General features: G+C 39.4%; 1 protein-coding gene across 1 annotated transcript in view; it reads left to right on the top strand.

Annotated features, from left to right (window-relative positions):
* The window catches only part of LOC109080143 (receptor-type tyrosine-protein phosphatase S-like), a 135,579-nt gene that overhangs the window by 81,085 nt on the left and 26,551 nt on the right, over positions 1 to 27,943 (top strand). Inside the window, exons 8-16 of the mRNA XM_042712281.1 lie at positions 3,975 to 4,085; positions 6,167 to 6,178; positions 14,258 to 14,530; positions 14,677 to 15,258; positions 16,513 to 16,649; positions 16,738 to 16,882; positions 22,521 to 22,829; positions 25,368 to 25,561; positions 26,910 to 26,936. Coding sequence (XP_042568215.1) covers positions 3,975 to 4,085; positions 6,167 to 6,178; positions 14,258 to 14,530; positions 14,677 to 15,258; positions 16,513 to 16,649; positions 16,738 to 16,882; positions 22,521 to 22,829; positions 25,368 to 25,561; positions 26,910 to 26,936 — 1,790 coding nt within the window. The remainder of the gene's footprint in view (positions 1 to 3,974; positions 4,086 to 6,166; positions 6,179 to 14,257; positions 14,531 to 14,676; positions 15,259 to 16,512; positions 16,650 to 16,737; positions 16,883 to 22,520; positions 22,830 to 25,367; positions 25,562 to 26,909; positions 26,937 to 27,943) is intronic.

Here is a 27,943-nt window from a genome sequence, read left to right as displayed (position 1 = left end):
CATTTCGATATTCTAAGCAAAAACAGTATGCATACTAAATCCTGCAAGCATCACAAGTCTTCGCCTCTCCCTCCTAATCAGTTCCACCCATTTTAGGAAAAAAAAAACAAGAATGTGGTTCATTCCACAAACAAATCAACCATGCCCAGGCATTGCCCACTAATTGAATTACACAAATGGGACTCTAGGTGCAGAAAAAAGTGTGTGTGTGCTGAAGATGGTCAGGTTCCTGTTGGTTGAGAGCTGTTACTGAGCCTAATCAAGCATGCCGAGAGCCGTCACATGCACACGGCTCTAATAGACAGCTGCATGGTAGCGCTGGTCACGGTTCACAGCTCCCCTCGACTCCACACCTGGCTGCCATGCTCCATGCCCCAGCAGAGCTGCCTCCTGACAAGGCCTCCACTTAACAGACAGGCCATCCTGTTTTCCCCCATGAACCGGGGTTGGATGGATGACGAGAGATGACAAGACTTCATCTCTCGAGGTTATCGCTAAACCCCGAACTGGTCACAGGTCAGCGGTTACCCTGTGTCCATCAGTCACAAGCACACGCCAACTCCAGCTGTTCGTGACAAAAACACTTAATGGCCAGTTTAAAGGACATGGGTTTTATTGACACCGAAGCAGTGCAGAATTCCCAAAAAGAACTTTCTGCAGTCCATGACTAGTTGGGTTTGCCAGCAAAGCGTGATCAGCAGAAGTCCATCAGTAGGCCTGTAGAGCTTGTGAAATGTTTGTTCATTAAATACTTGTATGTTTGTACTAATTTGGCTCCACCAACCAACTCCACCAAATTCTATAAATTTACACCCCCCTCCCCCCCCAACCCCCAAATCGGCCTGATTGTCAGTCAGCTAGTACACTCAGAAGGCATTTGAATCTGTTAATGTGTTCGTTATTGTTCGGCTTCAGATAATAATTCATAGTTACAGGGCTCATGTCAGTTAGCTGGTTGTGTCTTGGCACAGATATTCAGAAAATGACTTCCACTTGCCTTTTATCATAAAGGGTATTGTGCGGCGTTATGACTCTTTGAGCGCTAGCGGTCCCGCTAATGGAAGGCTACACCAGCAGCCTCAAAGACACCACGGGCAGGATGGATAATGGAAATTCAAAATGTAATTATACGTAACAGATAATAATTGAAAACATTCTCGGGCTGAGCGAAAGGGAGATTTGAGGGAAGAGTGAGAGGGATCAAAGACATTTTGTTCAGTTTCCGACATGTAGTCAGGGAATGGTTTTGTTGTTGTTGTTGTTGTTGTTAAATACCCCTCTTGCTTGGTTAGCTAGTGACTGTTTGGGAGAAAAGCACAAAATGGGGTGCACAATAAGTCTAGGAAAGTAACAGAGAATGTAGACACCTTAAAAAGGTTTATGTTAACTTTTCCTCACTGTAGCAATGAGAAGTAAAGACAAAGAGATTGATAGATTTGAGAAAGACTGCTAAAGTAGGAACAGTGTCATTCCCTCCCTCCCTCAGTGATCTTATCCGAACCCAAGCGGAAACAGGGAAGGGGGGCGAAACACAGCTGCAAATATGTAATGAAGTCAGTGGGGAATCGTCAATCGGTTGAATAGCAAGCAGGAGTACCCAAAATAGTCCAGTTGAGGCAGGAAGGAGGCCTGAGAAAATTTGCTTGCTTTGGAGCCGCTGGGAATTAATTTGAATTTAATGAATTTGGATATGCTATGTTCCTCGCTAAGATTTCCTCAATGGCATTCCTCAATCATTAGCTAGCTGTTCATAGAAAACGGCATCACAAGAGTTACAACCCCGACGAAGGCAAGAAAGAAAGACGTGGAGAATTCAGAGCTCCCCGAGAGCTTGGCACACCACTGTGGCATGGTTTATTTATCAGCCCCTGCTCCAGTAACATTAAAATTCCTGCCTGTTTTCTGCAGTCCGAGGCTCCAGAATTGACGGGAGAAGGAGGCCGCACGCCCAGTGTAGATTTCCACCAGATTTTCTGTCGGCGTCACGTAGCACAGGTTGCACGCGAGCGGTTCCCTTTCAGCTGTGCACCTGAGGAGACTTTAGAATGCTCTCCAAGCCCACCTGCTGTCGCCCGGCTGCCTGCTGCACCAATGTGCACATCAAAAGATCTGTGTACCAACACACACACTTTAGAAACTACCTTCCATTTTTGTCTCTCCCTGCCACGCCTCTAAACTCCCTGATCCCATCATGCTGTTGATCCGCCGCGAGCAGGTGTGAGTCATCGACCCAGAAGCCAGAATCTCATTGGCACTCAGATTGTTCCACAGGATGCAGACTGTGTGCTTAAACCACAGCGTGAGTCCCTGCTGTTGATGTCCCGCCGCCGCATGTAGCGGTAGCCGAAGGTTGACGTCTTCGTTCAACCAGAATGAACGTCTCTTAGGGAGTGTGGACCGCATTGATGCTACCTGTCAAAAAGCAGTGGTAGAGTACTTGAAGACAGATAAAGAAGAGTTGGGGTGGGTAAAGCACCAGTGGTAACAGAAAGGTTCTTGGCTCCAGAGGAAAGCCGTTAACATTCCTAGTCATCTCAATCGCAGTTGCTCCAGTGCTACATTTAGGCCTAAATTCTGCCACCTTTGCTTCAAGGGAACCCTGTAGTTGCAAATGCATCAGCAGCAGACTGGAAACCACAGGAAAGTGCGTTTAATGCTGTTAAGAGCCCTCAAAACAATTGATCACATTTTGTACAATATAATGAAAATGTTGCTTGCCTAAAATGTTTTCAGAGGCAGTCAGAATAACTCTTATGGAGTTTGAACTAGGATGGCTGGGTTTAGTGATTTAGCCTCAGAAAATTAGTCCCCGTTGGTAACAACAGTATTTTGGTTTGCAAAAATCATACTTTCTTATCGACGGCCTTCAAAAGTACGGCGACAAATGCATTCGTGGCTAACTGAAGCTACTCAGCGAATCAAACCACCTATGTTAAGAGCCCTTAAAACAAATTATCACATATAGTAAAATAAAATATTTTCACAGGCAGTCAAAATACCTTTTATGAAGTTTGAACTAAAGGGTTGGTTTCGGTGATTTAGCCTCAAAAAATTTGCCACTGTTGGTAACTACAGCATTTTGGTGGCAAAAACAAAACAAAAATCATACTTGACAGCCCCCAAAAGCACAGCTAAAAATGCAGGAGGGGCTGACTTTCTCATGCTTCTCATTGAACCCAAACCCTTAAGGCCTTTAGCCCCTAACCCTAGTCCTTACCATGAGTAAGACCTTTAGTATGTCTTCAGGTTATTCCTGCTCAAGTTGCACCCTACGTTACTTTGAATAAGAATTTGCATGCTAAGTGGAGCCTAACTGCATGTGTTTCGGCATCCATGACAGTGACCTTGGTTACAACCCAACCCTGGGGCCTTACATGGAGGAATATCTAGTGTTTATCATGTATCATCCTCACTCCTGCAGAAGTATCCCGAGTATTACTACAGCTCTTGGGGGACCAACAAAAATAATTCATGACCTGGGATTTAAGTGTTGTGCTAAGCTTCAGCCCTGTGCAGCACATTTCGACATTACAGCTCACTGTTGACCCTCACCAGCTTTCCTCCCATTGGGAACGAGAGTGGTTTATCTCCTTCGACTCCACACCCTGATACTTCCCGGCACACTGATTGATGCGATACAGCACTCCTGCAAACACCACAACATTGCTGCTAGTTCTGTTTCATTTGCGTTTGATGGGATGCATTCAGACACATTTAGATCAGTCTAATTTTTCTTGCCTTGAGTGTGGAACTTCTCAGATTCAACACAGTGAATTAGCATTAAAAGCCGAAGTTGGCTTTCAAACAGAAAAGGCCTTTGAGCAATTTATGAGGATACGATGCCACACCAAACATACAAAATAAAATGGTTTCTGACAGTCTTGTTACTTTCAAACCTTTAATAGTTTGCCGTCTTTTCCCTCTTTCTGTCTTTCATCCCTTTCTTTGGGGTGTATTTTTTTTTGCTCTCCCAGGTGCTCTGCAGATAGAAAACACTGAGGAAACCGACCAGGGGAAGTACGAGTGTGTGGCGTCTAATGTGGAAGGCGTCCGATACTCTTCCTCTGCCAACCTGTATGTGAGAGGTAGGGAGCAACCTGGCTTTGGAGCCCATCGAAAACAACCAATTAGAGATGCACGACTGGTCACATGACCTGTTGTATATAAACTAATAAGAGTCTTTACACTTGAGTACATATTGCAGTAACAAAATAGGCACAATTTCAATACTTAATGGGTAGTTTTCAGTCTTCTGTTTGACGGGTGGAAAGTTGGGTTGTACAGGTATGTTGTCTAATCAAGTTTTCAGGTTGAAGAGGATGATAGTAAGTATTGATTTTGATTGGCCAATGCTCTAAACCAATCAAAATGCTAATATGATTCCATCCACAAAGGTAAAAAGGTAAATTGTTGCAAGGTGAACAATATGCATGTTGCTAATCACAAGTGTATACATTCAAAATGTAACATGCTAACAAGTAATTGCTAAATCTAAATAATTAACATTCTGTCTTGGTTCATTGGTTATTATCATAATGAACCATCTGAGACTGTTTTAAGGCATTGCATTAGCACAGACGACTCTTGATGCTAACATTAAGAGGAGTTGAATCTCCAGGTTGATGACTTTAATAAATCGAGGCAGATGCATTTTGCGCATGTATTATTTATTTAATGCATATTTAAAAAGACAGCGTATGTGATGGGTTTCACCCGCTGTGTACCAAATAACTTTGTTCTGGGTAAATTATTCACTGGCCATTATAAAATGGGTCAGAGAGTTGTCTTTTCGTTATTATAGTTATTATTGTTCTCCCACTAGAAAAGATGCAGACGCTCCATCTCAAAACGACGGGTACAGTTTTAATGAAAATTCTGTCATTTACTCATGTCGACCCAAACCTATCTGAATTTCATTCTTCAGTAGAATACAGGTGATGATATTTCAGCATTAGACTTTATTTATTTACTTTCATTGAAAGGACAAAAAATATCTTCTTTTGTGTTCTACAGAAGAACAAATAAAGGTTTGGATCGACTTTAGGGTGAGTAAATGATAACAGAATGATAGTTTTCAGGTGAACAATCCATTTATTTATTAATTAATTTACAAATGATAAAATGCATAGCTGCCGCTATAAAAAACAATATTTTATTGTGATTAGCATAAATGATAAATGATTGACTATTGGTGTGTTCTATTAGTTATCACCTGTTTATTAAAGAAATAACCCACAAGAGGCCTTACTTTTGCAGTGGCATTACCACGGTAAGGGTATTTTGTCTTATCTCTTAACCATGGTAAAGTCAGAGTAAAACTATGACTTTATGTGGATTATTGCTATTTTACTCTGTTTTGAAATATTTTAGTCATTCAATTTTGGAAGACCTTAAACAGTGTTAGATGTTCAGTAACATTTGATCTGATGTCTAGTGACATTTCAGTAATTGGCCGACTGGAGATTTCCGAAATCCATTCAAATTACTGCAGCGATAATTAATTCAACATAGGTATGCTAATTTCTCCCTGATTATGCGCATACTGCATTAAGACAGTATCCCGTCTCCTTTTGTTTTGTTTTCAAAGCTTAATCATTGAGTACAATCAAATGTTTTCTGTTCTAGAGTTAACGGCACTTGAAACTAGCAGCTACGATGGAGGAAACAACCCACCCATTTATACAAGCAAAACTGCATTTACGTGTCGCATAATCGCGCAATGCTTTTAGAATCGGTTGTTTTGATTGTAGCTGCTAACTTTAATGCTAATTAAGTGGTTTTTATTTGTATGGTCGGTTTGGTTTGTTTGAACGTTGGGTTGTTTCATTGATTTCTGTTTCTGTCTTTGTTTTGTTTCTGTAATTAAAGCCGCAGCGGCAGTTCTTCAGGTGGCTTACGACCTTGTAATTTTGCATTGTTATAACATGCTTGAATTGACTCCAGTGGGCGAACGCAACCACTGGAGTGAAACAAACTGTCTGGGTCAAAGCAGGTTAACGCGGCAGACATGTCGCGTGTCACGCAAGAAATAATCAGGCGACATCAGTCAGAGAAATGTAGCAGCTAAAAGCCTTGAGGTGGCCTTTTTTACTCTCTCTGTGTTTCCCCTATTTTTCTCTTCTCCTCATGTCATTGTGTTCTGCATCAACCCCTTTACATCCCTCAGAGCTTCGAGAAGGTTGGTGTGTTTTTTCTTTTTTCACTTTTTTTAATCCACATTAAAAACGCAAAATCAACATGTATTAAAACCTTAACCTTGACTGATCTATTGGAAGGATCATTGGCAGTTACGGAATTTAAAATTAAGCTGCTAAATAACTTAAATTCTGAGAGATTTGATTTAATTGCATAAACTAGTAGTAACTAACCCGTTAATTCGGGTTTGTTTTCCTTTTTACGTTTAAGTTTGCATTGTGGGGCCTTTTCTCGTTTGCATCCTTCAGTATTGCTTTTGCCCGAAGAAAATGCTTATGCTGTCATGGAAATGTTGCATTTGAAAGTAAACCACGGCCTGATGCATGATGGGAGAATGTAACTGCGCTTGCATGCCTCGAGACGCAATTCCTTTGACTGTCGTGCTTTATTGCATTCCTGTGTTTTCATGAGGTTTATTATTTTCTTTGTTTTTGTCCAAAACAACAGTTTGAGCCTTTGTTGGTGACTCATTTAGTCCATTCCTTGTGTTGTGGTGTTCGTGTGATGTGCACCCTTAGTTTTGTTCATTTTTGACTCCCTTTCTGTTCTAGTTTCTGGTTTGTTAGATGTGGTTTGTGTTTCTGTGCACTGTCGTCTCTTGTAGGCCATTTCTACAGACAGTTTTCCCACCATCTTCTCAATTACAAAGCCGTTCTTGCACACAAAAGCTTGCAAATTCACTTCTGCTAATTAGTTTTTTGTGCCACATGGATCATTGGCAGATATAATGATCTCTGTACTTCATGCGCGCCCCCCACCCCACCAGAAAACAGGCTTTATTACACAGCCACAACAAACTAGCGATATTTCCTCGTGATGACTGACTGCCTCTTGCCCTTTAGCAGTCCGCAGGCTCAATCAAATCAGGATTTATCATCCGCTCGAGTCATCGTTGCCAGCGTACATCTGAAGCACTTCTTATATTACCGCAACGTGCCGTATTAAAACCCCCAAATTGGACCAGAACAAAAAGCTGATGCTTTGTTTGTGAGTCTCTCGATGCTAATCCTTTGCTAATGCAGCTGAGTGCAGTTATTGCACACCTGTTTCATATGCATATCAAAGTCCCATCTGCCTTTGGCTTGTAGGTAATTTAGCTTTACCTGTTGGTTGCATGCAGAGCTGTAGCAACCACTAATATTTACCATTTTTGTGATCGTCCACAGTGTTTTTGGGAGATTTTCAGAAGTATAAAGTATCTAAGCATACATAAAACAAGATAAATTTACTTGAGAACCAAAACTGTGTACGTTCAGAATTCTGTATTAGATAAAAATTGAGATGTCTTAAATTTAAAATTAATTTTTTTTTTTTTTTTTTTCTTATCCAATTGGTATTTTTTAAAGTAAAATAAAAAAAAAACAAAACAATTCAATTTAATTTAAATTTAAAATAAAATAAATTTATTTTTTCTTTCTTCCATAGTATATACACACAAAGCAAAAATATATATAAACAAATTAAAACAAAAAATAAATATAAATAACATAAATAAAAAACTTAAAATTAGTTTTTCTTACCCAATTAAAACAAAAACTAATTCTTATTAGTTTAAGTTTATATCTTAAAGTTTAATTTAACTAAGTTTTAAATTTAAATGTGTAAGTTTAAATCTCTCTTTTTTTTCTAAATAGCATAGTTTTTTTTTCTTGGTGCCTTTTGGAATTTTTTTAAAGCATAAAACATACAAAATTTGATTAGATGTACGCTTAACTGGAAAAGACAATTTTCCAAAAAAAAAAAAAAAAAGTTAATAAAAATAAAATAAGTAAACAAATTCACATTTAAAAGAAGTATAATTACAGTAAAAAAAAAAAAAAGTGTCTCAAGTAACTTTTAATATTTTTTATATTGTACCTACACTTATGGTCACGTGTTGCAGATAGGATTAAATATCTTGTCACTGGATGTGGTTAACATCCCTGTAAAATATTTTTTTAGTGGTTGCAATTCTTTTTTTTTTTTTTTTGTAGCTGTACAATGATGAATCAGGCAGAAAGCTTGCATTTAGTCAGACAAGTTTGTCCAATCATGCGGATGGCTGATATCTCATCGCTCTCCCCAGTGTAGTGAAGGTTCAGATGGCTGTTTGTCTGTCTGTCAGGGATAATGACATAGAACAAGAGCCTCTGCTTCACTTGGCTAATGCTAACGTGTTGCCGGATATCTCGAGATGTCTTAGACTAAATGGCTCTCTGAATTATTCAGTTTTTACAGACACTGTGTTGTTGGGAGGGGGGCGACGCCACATGAATTGAGGGTATAAATAATGAAGTGTGCTTTGCCGCTATTCTGTCTCTCAGGGTCTGGCATTTATTGACAGAGCTTTATTTTTTATATCCGGCTGCTCCCACTGTGATATCTGTGCCCCCTTTACCCTGATAGCTTGTTACTGCTGCCTAGCATGTAGATAGTGTAACAAAATGAACGCATTAGCTTTCCCTAGCCGCACGTTAATCGGACTGAACAGTTAGCAAAATCAAAAAAATCAAAAAGAAATGTTGTAGCAGTGCTAGTGGCTAACGTGCTTTAGCTTGAAAATGAGACTAGCAAAACATTTTCTGTGGAAATGTTACATTTTCATTGTGAATATTAGCAAGCTAGAGTGTGTTAGCCACTAGCAAAACCAATCAGAATTGTTGGTTCTTGTTTTGAGCAATTTTCTTTAAAAAACAAAACAAAAACAACAACTCCCAAATACACAGTTTTTGTGAGCTAATGTTGTGCTGCAAAAAAAAATGTGATTCCGTTTGCAGCTTTAATGGCTAGCCACTCACAATTCTCTCAATATTTTTGACTAGATTTTCTTGTTAGCTGTCTACCTCAGGCGTGGAAGTTAATTGCCTCCATATGGCAAAATCCTCCTCTGAGCCTAGACTTATCTAGTTTTCTTCTTTTCACGCTGAATTAATAACCGAAATTACGATTCTTCTTGTTCCAATGAAGTCCCTAATCTTTCATTGTTGCCGGCTGACAATGAAGCTCTCAACTGTTCCTCCATTCAACTCCACATAATGCCAAAATGTTAAGGATTCAAGATCCCAGAATGTTTCCAGGGCATTATTAATAGTAATTAGTCCCCAAGACGAGGAATGCGAGACCTCACAGATCCACTCCGAGATGCGGGAAGACTGAGCTGTACCGAATGCCATGCTAAATGCTATGAGGATGTTCGGTGCATGCGCATGTAGATGCATGTGAACCCCACAGCCACCACTTTGGGTTGTGTTGCATGTCCTTGCATGCTGTTTTGGTGTACAAATAGAAATGCAAGCTAGATCACACCCTTTACTTGTCAGAACGAAGGCTAACTTAAATTAAACAAATAAGTGTGGTAAAAGGGCAGGGTTTTTTTGCCAAATCTAAAATGAAGTTCAGCCTCAGATTTGCACTAAACACTACTCATGCATTGACCAGACAATCAGGAGGTAGTGTTTTACAAATGCTCCATTTTTCATTACTAGAAGTAGTCCAAACCCCAACTGAGGCTGCTTTGCATTGCAGTGGCAGAGGTGTGTGTGTGTGTGTTATAATACGGACAACCCCTGCCGTCTGCATACAAATGGCCTCGCTAAATGCAAAATGGATTATTGCAGGTTTTGGACATCAAACAGGGTGTAATCTCAGCTTCAAGGTGACATTAAAGGCTGCACATTATTTTGGCTTCCCTTCCTACCTTCATTTTGGGGCTGGACAGACTGGCCACGAATGTCCAACTTCGATTCTTCCTAGTCAGGAAGCTCAAGGAGTGAGGCACTCTTTGGCCTTTTTATTTTGTCTTTCTCTGTCCGTTTTAAGACCTCTTGAGTTGTCTTTCTCTCCACATTGGGCTTGAAATGGGATTTCGTCTCTGGACCTCAAAGAGATCGCTCTCAGCCTGCTGGGCTCCTGGTCGTAGTGAATGAGGAGCATGTCCGTCCAATTGGACTATATTCCTCTGAATATCACAGTGAAAAGCACCATCGCACATCAAACATCAGGATTTGAGCTATAGGGCCATGTGTCAGGACTTAGATAAAGCCCAGAATGGCTTCATGCAATGGCATTTCAAAGGCCGATGGATGCATCGATAGCGGCAGCCATAACTGTCGACATGCATCTGAAAACATTAGACCCGCTTATGATTCCCCCTTTTGCCGCAGTTTATTTGAACGCGATGCTTTGTTGACTGTGACTTTGAAGTTGCTAGTCTCCTCGAGGCCATTTCAAATGGTTGTCCCGTTTCGAAAATGACTCCCCATGAGTCTGAGTTTTGAGTATAATCGGGAAAGTTCAAGAGCAGATTGAGCACGCAACAATAGGATAAATAATTTACAAGGTGAAAGGTTGCAGCCCTCATTCGCTCAACTACCTTAGCAAATAGGAAAATGAACTTCAGTTTTTAGCTTCTTGCAGACTTGATTAAAGAACGGCCAAATGTTGCATCGCCCATTTTCAGGCCCATACGCAATATGTGCCAGCAGAACTCATATAGCATGTTTGTTTATTTAATAAATTGGCTTATTTAACATATTTACCATATTTATTTCCCTAAAATCAGTGCAGGAAATGTAAAAGCATCAGTAAATTACGTCTGGGCCTTTCCATCATTAATCTATACTAGAAGAATCACACTCGTCTTGTCATTGTCACGTTGCACTGTGTTCCATCATTGTTAAAACACACCTGCACTGCGATTATCTGTGTGCTGTGTCGAATTCACCAATTTCAACATTTTTGTGTGGATTCCCTAAAATGTTGCACTTGGGAAGGTTGCATGCCTCAAATATATGTTGACTGTAGCTGTAGACCTGGTTGATAGTTTGGTGCCGTTCTTTTGACGTCATTCCTGCAATCACAGTCATGCATGCACGTTGTGATTTCTGGGCTGCCCTTTCACTTTTGTTGAACATTTGTTCAGTATGCATTTATATGGGAGTGGGGGTCGTTTCAGTATGTCATTGTTTATTTTAATGTTGTTTTTGTTTTCAAAAAAAAGTATTTTTCCATAATTATCCAGGTTCAGTGCAAATGAAGCTCTGTTGCACTTGTGGCGTAATGTTGATTACCACAGAAAATAATTTAAAGGCACACCATTTTAGCCACGTTTTTAAAAATAATAATAAAACTTATGTTTAATTAAAAAAAATATATTATTTTTAATTTAAAATATATTTTTTTCTTTAAGTTTTTTTATGGAAGTCATCATTATGCCTCCAAATGCTATGGATAGAGCTTGACTTCAATTGAACCTGGAAATTTCCTACAAATAAATTACTAACTTAAATTCGTTTTAAAAATCAGTATAAAAATAGATACATTTATTATAAAATATATTAACACACTGTTAAATATTATTATAAATATTATACATTTATAAACTAATGATATAAAGTTAACTTGATCTTGTTTTACACAGTGATTATAAAATGGATAGAGTTATAATGTGATTTTCACTCACTGGACACCAACCGAGGTCATCCATCACACTGGCTCTCTGAAACTGAATATATTCATGTTTAATAACTGCTGTAAGGTATAGATACAGAATTTAGAATGTAACGCTAGAGCCTCTTGCCTTGACTATAACTGTACTTCTAAATTTAAAAGTACTTAGTAATGTTTATTTTCAAAAGGTTTTTAAAATATAAATTTTACCGCCAACATTCAAGTTAGATTTAAACCCACTGAACTTTCGATAGTGTGTAAATTACAAATTCAAGACTTTATGCTCTTTGGCTGCTGTTGTCCGAGGCGATGGTGAGAGGTTATTCCTGTATTTCAAGCCCCATTGTGTGAGAAGTCAAACCAACATTCTTTTACTCCATTTGGCCCAGGGTTACAGTCTCCTCTTTGCCCCAATCCCCACCTCTCACTCCCCGTGTTATTTCCCTTCTGTCTCTGTCCTACATGTACGTCCACCACTTTGTCCTTCCGTCTGTCCGGGCCCCGTCTGCTGTCTTGCAGCCTAGGTCTTGTTCTGCCTTGCGCCCCGTCTCTACCAGATGTTCCTGTCCTTGTTGTGTCTATGTGGGGTAGTTAATTTTCTTTTTTTTATTATTAGTTTGGGTGTGTTTTTGTTTTTTTCTGAGCTAGCCCCAGCACCCATTGCTGTCCCTCTGTCTTCCCTTTCTCCTCTTGCAAAATGTAAATGAGGCATGACCCCCTCACCACCCACCATCTTAGGACACACCTAGCACCACACTACTTCCTGTTTCATTGTCATTTAAGGCAGTTGCCTTGACGATTCTTGGGGAAACCAATCTATAAAGTTTGGCACAATTCTAAATTTAACATGTAACAGGTAGCACTTCTTTAACCTGAATGCTATTGCTTTATTTCTAGTAACATATGTATTCTAATTGTAAGTCTATTCCAAAACCTTGCAAGATAACTAACTACAGTAGATGTATAAACATACACCTAACCCCCAGTGCTTTATAAGCAACTTTATGAAGATATCTAGTTTTGGCTAAATGATAAGATAGAATTGCATGTATAATTTTGGTAAAAGGTAAAATAATCCACCAAAAGGTCAAGGAAGTTTATGGAATAATTTCATTCAAGATGTTTCAGTCTAATTAAGATTGTGCTGCTTTGCCCAATATTTGCATCAGACTTGGAAAAAGTTGTTGAGAGAGTCTTTGGAGTATTTGTGTATTTATAAAGTTCCCTTAGAAGGTAACTGCCTAGGCAGCTTGCTAGGTTTTGGAACAGAGTCTGTATTTTAGAGTTTCAACGATTCATGTCAAAATAGCAAGGTTACCAAGAATGAACATGCCAGACAGGCTATGAAAAAAGGCCAACTCCATCTTTGCCACAACTCATATCCAACATTTTCCCCAACAAGATCCTTCATCTTTTCTCTCGTGTGTACGTTTGGCATCTCAGTAGTTGAGGTGCATCGCTGTCATCATCGTAGACTAGCATCTGTATCAGTCATGTGACCTTATTTGGTCAATTTATAATCATTTTCTTTTTCTTTTTTTTTGATGTGTGTGATAGTTAGTAGAGTTGAACTGACAGCTACTTATTGACTGAATCCAGAATTTCCACTGTAAATTTTGTTACGTCTAGCCAGGACCGCAATGTGACAATACGATCCTGTCACATTACGTCATATTGGCTGGAGACGATAAAAAGCCTTTCTCTGCATTGAAGTGGGTTCCCCCCTCGTTCCTTTTCCCAACCCTTCCCTTTCTTCCTCTTTTTTGCTCTTTTGCGCGTTCTGTTCTCTTATATTTCTCTTTTTTTCCTCTCCAGTTGTCTTATGTCCGGGCATGCTAGCGACCCTTCAGTTATATTCCTCTATGCATTTTATCTCAAATTCTTCTCTCTGGTTTTATTGTTCTCATTTACTCTTTGGTTGACATCTACCTATTTCTGCATGATGTCTGTGAAAATGACAGCTGCATCTATCAATGGAAGCGTGTCAGATCTTAAAAAGGCTTTGTCTAGTTGATCTACTCTCAAACACAAAAATCTGATTAAGGTTTCTCATCTTTAGTCTCTCTTGGAGGGACTCACCATTACTAGTGCATGTACGTACTGACATGTGCGTACAGTTGTATATATGTAAGGTTTCTTTAGCATGGGCAGATTTAAAAAATCGCAAAAAAGTTTTGTTCGTCATGCTATTCTATAGTCTTGAAGTATTTTCTGTTGACACTGTAAAACTTTTCTGCTTTTTAACAATAATGCATGCTTTTCATTTTGTTTACTGTAGTTACAAGCCACACAGAAATCTAATTTAAAAGATGAGAAACTCATAATAGATTTTTGTGCAGTTAATTGTGCTGTGATGGGTCAAATATTGGTCATTGGAACCTTGTTGCTATGAACTTGTTGCTTTAATGTCAATCTATATTGTTGGTGAAACAGTTCTGTTAATTTAGTTACTTTATCATTATTTTAATTTGTATAAATCAAAATGTTTGTGAAGTTTTAGTCTCATTTTTTTTATAATTTGTTGTCCTCACTTTAGACAACTTCATGTACATTCTAAAGAAAGGCTCATTTTCATCTGCGTGTCATTACCTTTCTCTTTCTCTTTTTCTTGTTGCCATTCCTCCGCCCTTTGCAGTTCGTCGCGTGCCCCCACGTTTCTCCATCATGCCCCCCACCGCGCAAGAGATCATGCCAGGGGGTAGCGTTAACATCACTTGCGTCGCCGTCGGCTCGCCCATGCCCTACGTCAAGTGGATGCTTAACTCTGAGGACCTGACACCCGAGGATGAGATGCCAGTGGGTAGGAACGTTCTGGAGTTAAACGCCGTCCGTGAGTCGGCCAACTACACCTGCGTGGCCATGAGCAGTCTGGGCATCATCGAAGCTAATTCCCAGATCATTGTCAAATGTAAGAATCCACTGACTTCTCCAAAGTCACTCAAAGGTTCTCTGGTCAAAAGAAATTAAAACTAAGCCAAAGCAAGCATTTCAAATGGTGTCTAGTCCCAGTATTGAATGTTTACATCTATGGTATTTTCTTATCCTGCCCTGCAGCCTTGCCGAAACCTCCAGGTACTCCTGTTGTAACCGAAACTACCGCCACCAGTATCACCATCACCTGGGACAGTGGCAACCCTGAGCCCGTCTCCCATTACATCATCCAGTATCGTGCCAAATCTCCCGAGAGCAAGTTCGAGACCGTGGACTCCATCACCACCACTCGCTACAGCATTGGAGGACTTTCTCCGAACACCGATTACGAGATCCGGGTGTCAGCTTACAACACCATTGGCCAAGGCCCACCCAGTGAACCGGTTGAGGCTAGGACTGGGGAGCAAGCTCCCGCCAGCCCACCACGCAATATCCAGGCCCGTATCATCTCCCAGAACACCATGATGGTACGCTGGGATGAACCCGAGGAGCCCAATGGACAGATCAAGGGTTATCGGGTCTACTACACCATGGACCCATCTCAGCCCATGAGCATGTGGCACATCCACAATGTACAGGACAGCGTGATCACCACCATTCAGAGTCTGGTTGCCACTGAGACCTACACCATCAGAGTTCTGGCCTTCACATCCGTAGGAGACGGACCCTTCTCAGATCCCATTCACGTTAAAGTGCTTCAAGGAGGTTAGTTTGTCAATGTTGAGTGTTTATTTTCAGTGTTGGGTGAGCAAAAGATGTAGCAAGGTGAGTTTCGCAATTGAAGATTATTTGTTGCTAATATTAGATGATCTGAAATTGAATTAAGAGATTGATAAAGTCTGTTTTCAGTGTTCGGTGGGCTAACAATGTAGCAAGGTGAGCTTGGTGATTGAAAAATGTCTTGTCATGTTTGGTGTGCTAATGATGCAACAAAGTAAGTTTCGCAATTGGAAATGTACGTTGTTATTATTGCTTGAGCTAATGGCATAGCAAGGTGAGTTTGAAAATGTCTACTGCTGATGTTTAACAATTGAAATTTAGCATTTGAAAAATGTCTGTTGTAATGTTTGGTGGGCTAACAATGTGCAGTAGAAAGGTGAGTTTTGCAATTGGAAATGTACATTGTTTGTATTGGTTGAGCTAATGGTTTAGCAAGGTGAGGTTAACAACTGAAAAAATTGGGTGAACTAATAGTGTAGCAAATTGAATTTAGCGATGGAAAATGACTGTTGTGTTTGGTAGGCTAAAAATGTAGCAAGGTGAGTTTAGCTATTGAAAAAGTCTGATTTTAGTGTTTGGTGGGCTAACGATGTAGCAAGGTAAGTTTTGCCATTGTAAATGTACATTGTTAGTATTGGGTGAGCTAACGGTTTAGTAAAGAAATAACAAAATATGTAGCTAAAGATGGTTTTAGCATTTGGAAATTTCCATTTTTATTGTTGTCTTAAGGTGAGGGTTACACGCCCGAACATGTTTTCGGGTGCGTTCTCCGAAATCGTGTTGGTCTCCGCATACGTCATCAAGGTTTAATATTTCGGGTTCAGAAAAGCAACCGTTACTTGAAGGTTAAAATTTCCATTTATAAATTTGTTAAGTCAAAAACAACATTTTAACAATTTCCAATTCTATAAAAACAAAATCGTTAAAAACAACATATTTATCAGTATGTTTGCATTCAAACAATTCAATATTATTAAATTCAAATATAAAAATATTATTAAACCACATTAAAAAAAAATTAAGTAAGTTTGCAAGATTAGTAAATGTCATTATAAATGTATTTTGTTCCCAGTGTCACTAAAATGTAAGTATGCTACTTAATCTGGGTTATTGTTCTAACTCAGTTGCCACTGGGTAAATGTTTGCTCTACCACATTCACTAAATATACAGTTACAGTTAATCTCTTTGTTTATTTAGTTTCATGTCTATTAAACTATCAACACTGGCTCCATTTGTAGTCCCTGGACAACCGACCAACTTCCAGGTTGGTGAGGTGTCAGACACGAGTGTTGAGCTAACATGGGAACCTGCCTTCGAGAAAGAGGGAATCATCAGTTACGAACTGCATTACAGAGAGGGCGGGCAAGAATCTCAGGTGCCTTCTTCACAGATCTTCTCAGATATGTTGTCAGGACCACTGTTGCACGTCATTAGCAGTAACGTTATTATTTTCGGCCAAACAGGTAAAGAAAACATTCGGCCCAACCTCTTCATATGTGGTGGAGGGTCTACGTGCAAATACAGAGTACTTCTTCTCTCTGGCTGCCGTCTCCAGCAAAGGCATTGGAGCCTTCACCAACGAAATATCCCAAAGGACGTCCCAAGCCAGTATGTAGTCCATTTCCTTTCCTGGGGACCTGAATGAAGGGTTGGGGGGTCTAATATTGTATTTTGATTGACTTAATGGCTATTTTGAGCTTTCGATGAGGTCGGGATACAACACCACACTGTTTGAAATGGCCACTGTAACCTTCACCCTCGTTTTCCAATCCTGGGATATTGTTTATCGACTCCAGAAATGTCAAGAGTAAATGATAATGGTGTGTTAGTGTGTGCAGCAGATATGTGTTAAAGACTGGACGCTTGTCTGGTTCCTGGTTTTTGACAGGTGTTCTGCTTCAGGTTTTCTGGCAGTGTTTCTCAATCCTTTGTTTATGCATCTGAATGACGCAAAACAGCATCACCTTTGAGCCAGACTGGAAACTGCAAAGGTGATGTTGTTTTGATGAGAGTATTTCCAAACGGGTTGGCAAAGCTTTATGCTCTTGAATAATTCCTTTCTGTGCATGTTGACAAATTGTTTTAAAAAGAAGATAAAAACTAGCTGAACAAATTTGTGTAAATTGTTTGTAAAAACATTCTTATGTAAATCACTGCATAACACATCAATGCATCAGTTTATGTAAGAATGGTCGTACACACAATTTTTGTGATTAGTTCTGCTTGTTTTTCATGAATAAGGCCCTCTTACTTTGAAGTTTTAAACATAATTTATATTTTTTTAAGATTATAACGGTTAAAGCCCAAACTTTTAAATGACCTGTGTTGTTTAGTTTAGTAGATTCCTTGCCCTTCAGTGGGATGGTGTCACACACACTTTTTATTTCTTCTTTGTTTGGTTATTCTTTCATCTGGGTCTCTCTATGTCACAGTTATGTACTTCAGAGATTTCCTACATGTGAAACAAACAAATCAATGTGGGTTGATTGATCTGCAACAAGCGTGCCGTTTGGCTACCCTGCGCGCTCCCTTCTTTCTTCTGTGTTCATATTTCTTTTTCATGTGTCAACAGCAAATGCACTTTTTTTCCTCCCATGCGATTGACACGCACAAAATATTATTGACACTGGGGTCTGCCATGGCTTTCCACCACATCTAGTCCCTCACTGTGTATTACTGAAAGCAGCACAGTCAGTGGCCGCTGGCGCCTGCAGGTAGTCAGCATTTACGCTAGGAGACCGGCTGAATTATTCAAGCCTCCGGCCTAAAAATACACCCTTGCTGAGTCGCATCATGATTCGGTGCATGAAATCATCAGAGCTTGTTGGAAACCTTGCGGCTTGCATGTGTCCTTTGCTAAAAAATGGCAGTTTATTGTGTTCAGCTTGTACCTGGTCCAGAAGTATTGAGAGCATGAGTAAAAATGCATCTATTTTGCAAAAGTTTTCCTTACAAAGCATAGTAATTTTCATTGTGGTCTAAGTCTTTTATACCAATCTAAGATCAATTTCAGTTGCATTTCTCTTAGTGATTGAAGTTATTAATTTAATTAAATTGTTTTAATTGAGCACAGACCACTTTCAGAATGAATGAATAATGGGTGACATGCACTTGTGAATGTGGCATTTCCACAATTCTGCATGATTATTGCTAACTTCCAAGCTAGATCAACAAAGAAAAAATTATGTGCTCCTTTAAAATTATTCCTATAATTTAGCTTAGATTAGTTTTTTTATGCTTCCATGTGTTTTAATGTAAAGGTTAAAAAAAATGTTTGTCAACATGAAATGGCATTCAAAACCCATGTTACTTTTGTAATCTGACACATTTCTTAGTGAAATGGGATATTGGAGAACACATTTTTTGATTGGAAAATTGGAATTGAAAAAAGTTGCCTTGGAGGCAGAGCAACTTATTACATTTTGATGAAAGATTACCAAGATAAACTTTGTATTTCTTTGTAATTGTGCAAAGATTAATGTATTTTGTTTTCATGTTGACTTTAGATGCTCCTTTTGGTTAAAGGTTCCTTTTACAAGATTTGATTCTTCAGATACACTTTCAGTGGGCGGAAGATGCCACAAAGCCATGGCAGCAGATGTGGACCATTTTAACTCATCTTCTGTTTCTACCTGTGCAGCTTATTGGTGCAGAATGGGTGGAATGGGGTTGGTTGAGTGGGTGCTGGGATGCAATAAACCTGGTGCACTGACACACAATGTAAAACCTGAGCGTGAGAGAGTGAGCACTAAATGCATGTATTTCCTCCCATTACCCCCAGGGGGGCGCTCTGTTAATGCATCCTTTGACCTCTGGCATGTTGTACGCTGTGTGTATCCCCTTCTGTTCCATCTTTATATGTCTGTCCCACTGTTGGTGTCTTCATATATTGTATTGTATTCATATATTGGTGCACTTTTTACTTCCCTTTTGTTTTCTAGCTCTTCTGTTTCACTTTGCCTCCTGAAATGAAACTAAAGCTCACCTGCTCCGGCTTGACGTCACCTGGTTTTAATTTATTTCTGTTCAGTACACAGGTTTAAGTTCAACTTTATTTCATTTTGGTTTGGTTTTACTCTAACACACTTGAGGAAACAGCTCGCAGTGTTTTGTTTTTTTTTTTGCTCTTATTATTGGGTTAAGTTTAACGTGACAAACTCGACATGCAGCAGCACTTAGCATTGCCAATGCAAATCCATTAAACTAAAGGTGAGAGTAAGTACCCCGGTGGGACAGCCGTAGGCTTCTTGCTCAAGTCACGGGATTTCGCTTTGTCCCGCAGGATCTCACAGAGATGGGAGACGTGGTTCACTACATCTGCCAAAGTCTTCCCTCGAGCATAAACTAAAGTAGTGCAGATTTACCCATAACAAGGTCAGGGAGGCGACAAGCTTGGACAGTTAGAAGCAATTTAGCACAAACTCCCCTCAACCTAACACATAAACAAACATTACAGTGTGGATTCCCGTGAGGTAAGTCACCGTCGTTCGGAGGAAAGCCCAGTCTGCCACCTCACATTTCAGTAGTCGGCCACATAACCAACTTGACAGTGCGTATTTGTAGGCGTACAGTGACCTTGAGGTGTAGAACTGTCACATACACTAGCAGAATTGGTTCAGATCCCTTCACAACTTTGCCCAAACTGGAAAGAGTGCCATCATCTTCACAGAGAGTTCCCAAGATGTTTAAACACTAATGGGCCAGATTATACAAGAGTTCAACACCAGGATTCCCTCACTTTAGATCTACATTGAACTACACCAAGTGGCAGACTGGACTTCCTCACGAAGGCGTGAAAGGAAAGACTATTGTGTTTGTATCCTTTTTGGTACAGTACTGTTCAGTTGGCACCCAGTCAGGTCACTGTTGGTGGGTCAGCCCACAGTTACGAACCAAAGCCCCTGCAATGGTCCGGCAGAGAGTACTCACCTCACCCTCCATATCCCCCAACTCTTGTTGTTAGCATTGGTGGATGTGTCCAAACTCTTGAGGGTTAGTGGAGATAGACACTCCTGCCTTGACCAAGTAGGTGCAAGAGGGAAATGAGCTTAAGAGTCAAATTCTATTGAGTGATGCTCAGGTTTCAAACATGGTCATAGAGGGTCCACAAACTGGGGGCAAGGGTTACCACACCGGTCTTTGTCTTGGGTTTAGTGCAAGACCATCTTGGAGGTCCACAAGTAGATTGCAATCAGTTCCATCAGTTGTTATACTCAAGGGTTGCCAGCATCCAGCTCGCAAACTAATTGCAACCTTTTTAGCCAAGAATAGTTGTTTTTTCACATCTTATTTTGCTTATTCAAAGCAGTGTCACAATTTGTACCTGGATTTAAGTCATTATGACAGTTAACATCTTTCGATATTGGTTTTGAGGCACAACTCTTAATTTTGAAGAGGTATTTCACTTGGAGGTCCACAAGGTCCACATATAGATTGAGTCCAATCGATTGTTTCACTCATAGAAGTTGCCAGTTTCCAGCTTGTAGACTAATTCCAACCTTTTTAGCACCAGTACTTTTTCACCTCTTAGTTGGCTTATTTGTAACAGCGCCACCATTTGGCATGGATCTGGATTATTACGTTATTAGTTATGATGTCTTTTTGATTTTCAGGCACGACGATTGTTTCATTTTGAACACTGAAATTCAAGGCTCTTATTGCATTTGATGTATAAAACAGTCCCAGAATCATGAGCCTAAACCTTCAAGTAGTTCTGCAACTCTCAGATATCAAACTTTCTTGCCGCGCTCAAACCAGGTCAATTTATGAAAACTGAATGCAAATATTCTTCAAGAGAGGAAGTATACCTTCAGAATATATCTTCAAATGGAGGATGAAAATCCAGTAATAAACAGTGCTCTGAATAATGTCGCTCACTGTACTCTGGGATTGGTGACACCTATGATTAAAGCTGACTGGTGACAGGACAAATCTGTAAACCATTTTTCAAACAAAAGCACAGCTGGGCTGCTGATGGGTTGAATTGGGGTGGATTATATAACTTGGGTATGAATGGTTGGATGTTAGCGAGGTGCTAGCACCCTGATCTCAATCTTGTGGACCCTCAGGCTAGTGCAAACAGTGAATAGTGCAGACTGATGGAAGCACAGGGAAAGCTCTCTCCCTCCAACCAAAAAAAAAAACATCCAGACTTCAGTGTTATTGGACTAAACTAAATTAACGTAAACAGTTTGAACTGAGCTGTATTCGGTGAGCTCAGCAGTAGAAGGAGAGGGCCGAACCCAACCGACTCTGGGGAAATATAGTCTCCCTCGAATCGGGTGCTTGTGGTAAGAAAGTCTTTAAAGTTAGTGTTTGAAGAAGTCAGGTACGTATAATGTACAGGAAAATGTTTTTGTGTTTTTGGTTTTGTTTTGGTTTTTGCTGTTTTTAATGGTCTTACTTTCTGTTTAAAGCTTGGTGGCTTTCCATGATTCTTCTGAGTTGACATTTTGGTTCTAACATTTTCTTTCCAGCCATTGTTTTGCAGAGAGTTTTTCCTCATTTTCCTGTAATCCGTTTTGAATGACTTTGTTTTTCTTTCCAACAATGGTGCTCATCCATTTGAATTTCAGTCACAAATATGTTTTATCCCCGTCTGTCCGTTCCCCCCTCATTCATTTGTGCTACTTATGGCTTCAGGGATCAGCACGACAGAGTAACTTTTAATTCTCGATTTTACAATGGAGATAAATGTTACGGCCCTTTAAACAGTATAATGCATTCCTATGCGCAAGCATTTAGTAAGCAGAGACTCTGTGCATTTTAAACGAGACTTTTATATTGATTTAGAATGCCACAGAAGTTGTGCAAGCTCACTGATATGTGCAAGGGGAAGTACCCGACAAAAAGACCTTGAAATACTGCAATGAATGACCTTCATTCAAATGCAAATAATGTGATATTATATATCAGGTTATAGTTGGCTAAACTGCTATATCTTAAACCCAACATCTGTGGTGTTACTTCTAGATCTGTGACATGGAAATCAAGCCAAATTTAAACCTTCATGCTTCATATTTATGTATGCATGCCAAACACCCCGACCCATTCAAAACCAAGCTCTTCTGTTTGCATTTGCCCTTTGCATTTGTTTTCTGATTTTTTTTTTTATGTTTCAGTACGTCTCTGCTTGTTTTTGTTTTCAGTTGTTTTTTCCCTTTTATCATTTTCTTTTTCTCTTTCCCATCTTTTCGTTTTTTGTTTTCCACCCCCTCCTCTCCCCCCCTTTCCCAAACCTGAGCAGAGCCCTCCGCCCCCCCTCAAGACATTAAGTGCTCCAGCCCCAGCTCCACCACCCTGCTGGTAAGTTGGCACCCTCCGCCGGCCGAGAGCCAAAATGGGGCACTGGCCGGGTACATAGTGCGCTACGCAGTGGTGGGGGCCGGGGCCAGCACAGAGCCCTTGGAGGAGCCATCGGTGCCACCCACATCCAGTACGATCTTGCTGCAACGGCTGGAGAAATGGACCTTGTACCAAGTCACTGTGGCAGCCTCCACCAGCGTGGGTCCGGGTCCCGCGAGCGAGCCGCTGCTCTGCCACACGGACGAGGACGGTACTTAAACCCTCATTAACATTATTCACTACAAAGCTTCTTTTCTAACTTGCTTTCATATGTTGAATCTCGAGTAATGCACTGAATTAAACATGATATTTTTAAATAGTATGTTTTCCTAAAACATACTCCAATAATCTTTCATAACTTTGAGAAATATCTGCCAGTTCACCAAGACAAAATACACTTCTTTAAGCTACAAAACAAGTAGTTATTTAGGGGGTTTCCACCTGGATTTGGCATACCCAATTTTACCCTACACGCATACATATGGTGTCATTGTATAGAAAACACCGTGAAATACAAAATCAAACTGTAATTCTTCATGAATAACATTATATATGTTTCAAATATTACAATAAACGTTACAAAAAGTAGGTGCTTCTTGATTTTTTATTTTTTTTTCTCAGAATTTTGTATTTGAAAGTCTGTTAATCAGGTTCTATTTGCAGCAGCTATCTGCAACTTATATTGTTTGATACCAGAAAAAAAAAAATTTCCCAAAAGAGCTTCTAAACAGGAGTTATTAAATTATAACTGAAGGGAGTTTATATAACTATAAATTATAAAATCGATGTGGTCTATTACAATCTAAAACAGAATCCACATCCTCCAGCTTTATGTCATTCCTTATATGTGCATCATTGTGGTCCCCTGTGTTGAGAATCATCTCCGCATCACCTCAGCATCCCGCCTGCCTCCTGGAGATGAGATGCCAGCTGCTGCTGCTCACTAATCTTCAACAGAAACTCAAACAAAGAATTCAGTTAATGCACACAGTTTTTGCATTATAATAATATCCATTTCACAACATCAAAATGTATATTTACTGAAATGGTATTTTTATTCCATTCTGCATATTGCATCCTATACTGTACTTTTTTGTCAAACAAATAGTTTATCAGATTCTTTGCTAGGCTTTCAAAAATAAAAATTCTGTGGTGCGCATCTGCGACAAAACAATGCACAGCGATACGGAGCACAGTCTTTCACTGGTGCATTGGGCCGCCCTAGGATGGATGGTTTTGACCGGCTGGTCAACCGCTGTAGGTGGGTCAGGAGAGAGGGAAGGCTACCCCAAGACCTCCGGTGGGAAATCTCATTTGTCCAACCCACAACATGGAGTTATTTGAGTAGCAATACGTTACGACAGTCACATCCTTGGAGACTTGTACCGTTATAGCATCTAATACGGAATAGTCAGGCCCCAATATACAGGACATGCCCTTATGGCGTCTTTTATCGACCATCCAGGAAATGGGTCTCCTCCTTACAGCAGTACTGAATGACCGGAGGTATTAAACATCAAGGCCTCGTGTAAAAGGATTTTCATTAGCTCGCAGGTAAAAGACTGCAGATGGCAGACTCGGAATTGATCAGAGCTCAGATAAGAATGATAGTGAAATGGAAGGGGATGAAATGGTTGCTCTGGTATATGGAGGTGTGATATTACAGTTGATTAAATGTCCCTGAAGATGGGCGCTTAATCAGTAGCCTGGTTTCACATAATTGAATGTACGTACTAGCTGAGACGCTAGGGCTTAGTTTCTTTTCATCCGTACAGAGGTTGGCGTATCGTACGGTCTTGAGGTGCTCCATAAGGATTGGTACATTGCACAATTTTGGACAGATTGAGAGTCTATCCATGTCGAATCCGATGTAATTAAAGATGATTTTGTTTATATGGGACTGAAACGGAGTTCTGTAAAATAATAAAATAGCTAATAAATGCTGGGGAAGCCATGTTTAGGGAATGATAGATAAGGATAGATCTATGATTGCTGCTATGTAGAAAGATGTGTTTTCTTCAAGTCCAAGTGGTTCAGAGTCTCATCAGTATTTAAATATTTTCATAACTGACCTCTAAATTTGGTAAAAAGTGAAACAGTTCTTGATGATTGAATGGTAGTCAACAAATACACATAGATATATGTATTCATGTTGAAGTTCAAGTCTCATGTAAACAGTTTTATTGGGTTGCAAGATTTTTATAATGAACTGAGGTTTTGTAAAGTATTTAATGTATATTTGATTATTTTCATGTATTTTTAAAGCCCAAAACGTCTGGAAAGTCAAATTTAGGTTATGATATCTCAGGAACTATGATTGCTAGCTATGTATAAATTGGTAGATTGGTATAAATGTGTGTTCCCTTCAAGTCCAAGTGCTTTAGAGTCTCATGGGGATAGAAATATTTTTAAAACTGGCCTCTAACTTTGGTAAAAAAGTAAAAATTTCTAGATAAGTGAATGTTAATTTTGCTCATTAAAGACTAAAGATACCAATTAATGTGATTTGATTGTAACACTTCAGCTTCGTATGTCCTTTTCATCATTATCACAACTACTATAGCTCAGACTAACAGTAATATGAACAAACATTAGGTAAGTAAGTCACATAATGCAAAGGAACACCATAGCATCATATTGGTGAGTTTTGCACGGGCAAAAACCACCATAATCTTTTTTTAAATGTAGTTTTGATGATAAAAAAACTAGTTATTTCAATCCCTCGTTGGGTCATCTTCTCCCATCGCAGTGCCCGGGGCCCCCCCTCGCCGCGTGGAGGTCGAGGTGCTCAACTCCACCGCCATCAAGGTGATGTGGCGCTCCCTGTTGCCAGGGAAACAGCACGGGCAGATCCGCGGGTACCAGGTGCACTACGTCCGTGTCGAGAATGGCGAATCTCGCGGCCTGCCCCTCATCAAGGACATCATGCTCGCCGATGCACAGGTATGTTAGCGCAACGATGCCGCTGTGATGATTATTAATGTTTCTTGTAGCATAAAGGTTGTAGTTGATTATTTTACTTGCCAAGTTTCTTGTCATATGACGTCATCAAGGGTGCGCAGATGATTGGTTAACGCTTGCCAGTATTTAACACACACGTGGCCACTGCAACGAAAGTATGAAAATCCTTTTATAAAGAATTATTTTATAGCCTCTAGAATGCTTTCCACAAGCAGTCCAAAACATCTTATCAGCCATTAGAATTCAAACCTCTAATAAGTTTAACCTCTAAGGCCCTACTGTCATAGATAAAGTCAACAAAAGCTGATTATGTCTGCTGTATTGAGGGCCCCGAGAGCTCCAGAAAAACACCAGGCACTTGAGCACTGCGGTCACAATTCAGACTTGATTTAAAATCACAAACAGCAAAAAAAGAAAGAAGAAAGAAAGAGCAAGCGAGTGCCTCTGGCTGCAACCTAAAATTATAATACAAGCTTCTGTTATGAAAACAGCAGTGAAATTACAGATATTCTCCTCACAGCTGCAAATATTACAGCTTTGGACAAACCATGACTAATGATTTTGAATTTATGACAGGATCATTTACACTTGTGTGGGAATCAGTTGATATTATGTCAATAATAGGTTAACACATTACAATAATAGGTTTATTCTGTATTCATCTCATATTGAATTCATTTTATATATGTAAATATTCAATATTTAAATACATAGAACTGATTTTTTTGAATAAATTTTACATTTAAATATTACAATTTTCTGATAACTTTTATTTAATATTGACTAATATTGAGGTAAATATCACAGTAGCTTTCTGTTTTAGCCAAAATTTTGTTTTTCCAATTAAATGTCATGGCATGGCATATTCATTTGTTTGAAATATTCATTTGAAATTTGAAATGAAAATACGTTTTGAGGTGTAAAAATATCACTACAGTCTCTTGAGGTGAATTATCCCAATGCTGTTATGCATTGAGTTAAATTTGCACTGCATAAGACAAATCTTGGAGTATTTCTTCGAAAGAATTGTCTTTATGATCTGATATCAAACTCCAAAGCAGCCATTTTACACTCTTACTAAATGAAATGGTGAAAAAGCTGCAGGAATGACATGCTCAGATAGCAGTGGCCACTCAATTTCCTGCCTCGTCTTCAATCTTCACGATTTTTTTCACTCTAATCCACACTGACCTACTTTAAAACACTCTGCCGTTCTTCCATTTCCTTTGCACTTTTACCTTGTTTCGTTTTACGCTTTCCTCTCTTTCTTTCTTTCTGTCTGTCTTTCAAAATGCCCTCCCTCTTTCTCCTCCCGGGTGGGGGATGTTAGTGGGAAATGGACGACACAGCTGAATACGTGAGTATGGCTGTCGGGAGAACCTGTGATGTTACATCAGACCTGCTTTGTATCTCCATCAAATAAATTAATAATAAGAAAAAAATAAGATGCTTTTTACTGGACAAAGGAAACATAAAAAACATATAATAAACAAATGATTTTACAACACATCATGATCATTTGTAATAACATGTTTTTTTTAATAGCTAAACACGTCTGAGAAGCCATGTTTAGGGTATCATATATCAGGAACTATGATTGCTAGCTTTGTACAGATTGGTAGATTGGTAGAAAAACGTGTTCCCTTTAAGTCCTAGTGGTGCAGAGTATCATCATGGTAGAAATATTTTCTAAACTGGCCTCTAAAATTGGCAAAAAGTGAGAAATTTCAAGACAAACAATTAGTAATTAGGTCTATAGCAGAGGTATAACCCAGGTCATGTAAATAAGTTCTATGGTGTTTTTCCTTGGAAAGAAAATTGATTGATGCATATAGATTCACACATGTATGTTGAAATGAAAGTGCCATGCAAAGTGATATTTGTGTTGTAATATTTTTATAATGAGCTGATTTTGTCAGAGAAAGAAACCAACTAATGCAACCTCGCGTCCATTGTAAAAATATTAATGGTGCACAGGGGGAATGATGTAACATCAGGGTTTCTTTATGCCTGGCATGAAAGTGTTTTGTGCTGTGATGTTGTGCATTAAGTATAGTACAAACAAAAATTAAGTTTATTTTGTGCAAAATTCAAGCAACCTTTTGAAGAAATGAGATATGCATTTTATTTATTTTTATAAGTAGATCATTTGCCTAACCCAAAAATTGCATGAATATCTTGAACTGGTTTGATGTGAAGCTCAATTCCCTGTAAGCTGTGGGACCCGCAGTTGCTTTTTTCTCTGTGAGCGCTTGGCATTAATTTCCTCTCCGTCATGCACGCTGATCAAAGCTCACTCGCTTTCACGTGAAATATTGGAAAATAGGAGGCAGTGTGTGCGCACAGCTTACCGGTCAACCCGGA

Source organism: Cyprinus carpio, chromosome A22 (genome assembly GCF_018340385.1).
Source record: "Cyprinus carpio isolate SPL01 chromosome A22, ASM1834038v1, whole genome shotgun sequence".
In the NCBI taxonomy this organism is placed as follows: domain Eukaryota; kingdom Metazoa; phylum Chordata; class Actinopteri; order Cypriniformes; family Cyprinidae; genus Cyprinus; species Cyprinus carpio.
The sequence above is the reverse complement of the archived record's forward strand: the minus strand, read 5'-3'. Positions and strand labels throughout refer to the sequence as shown.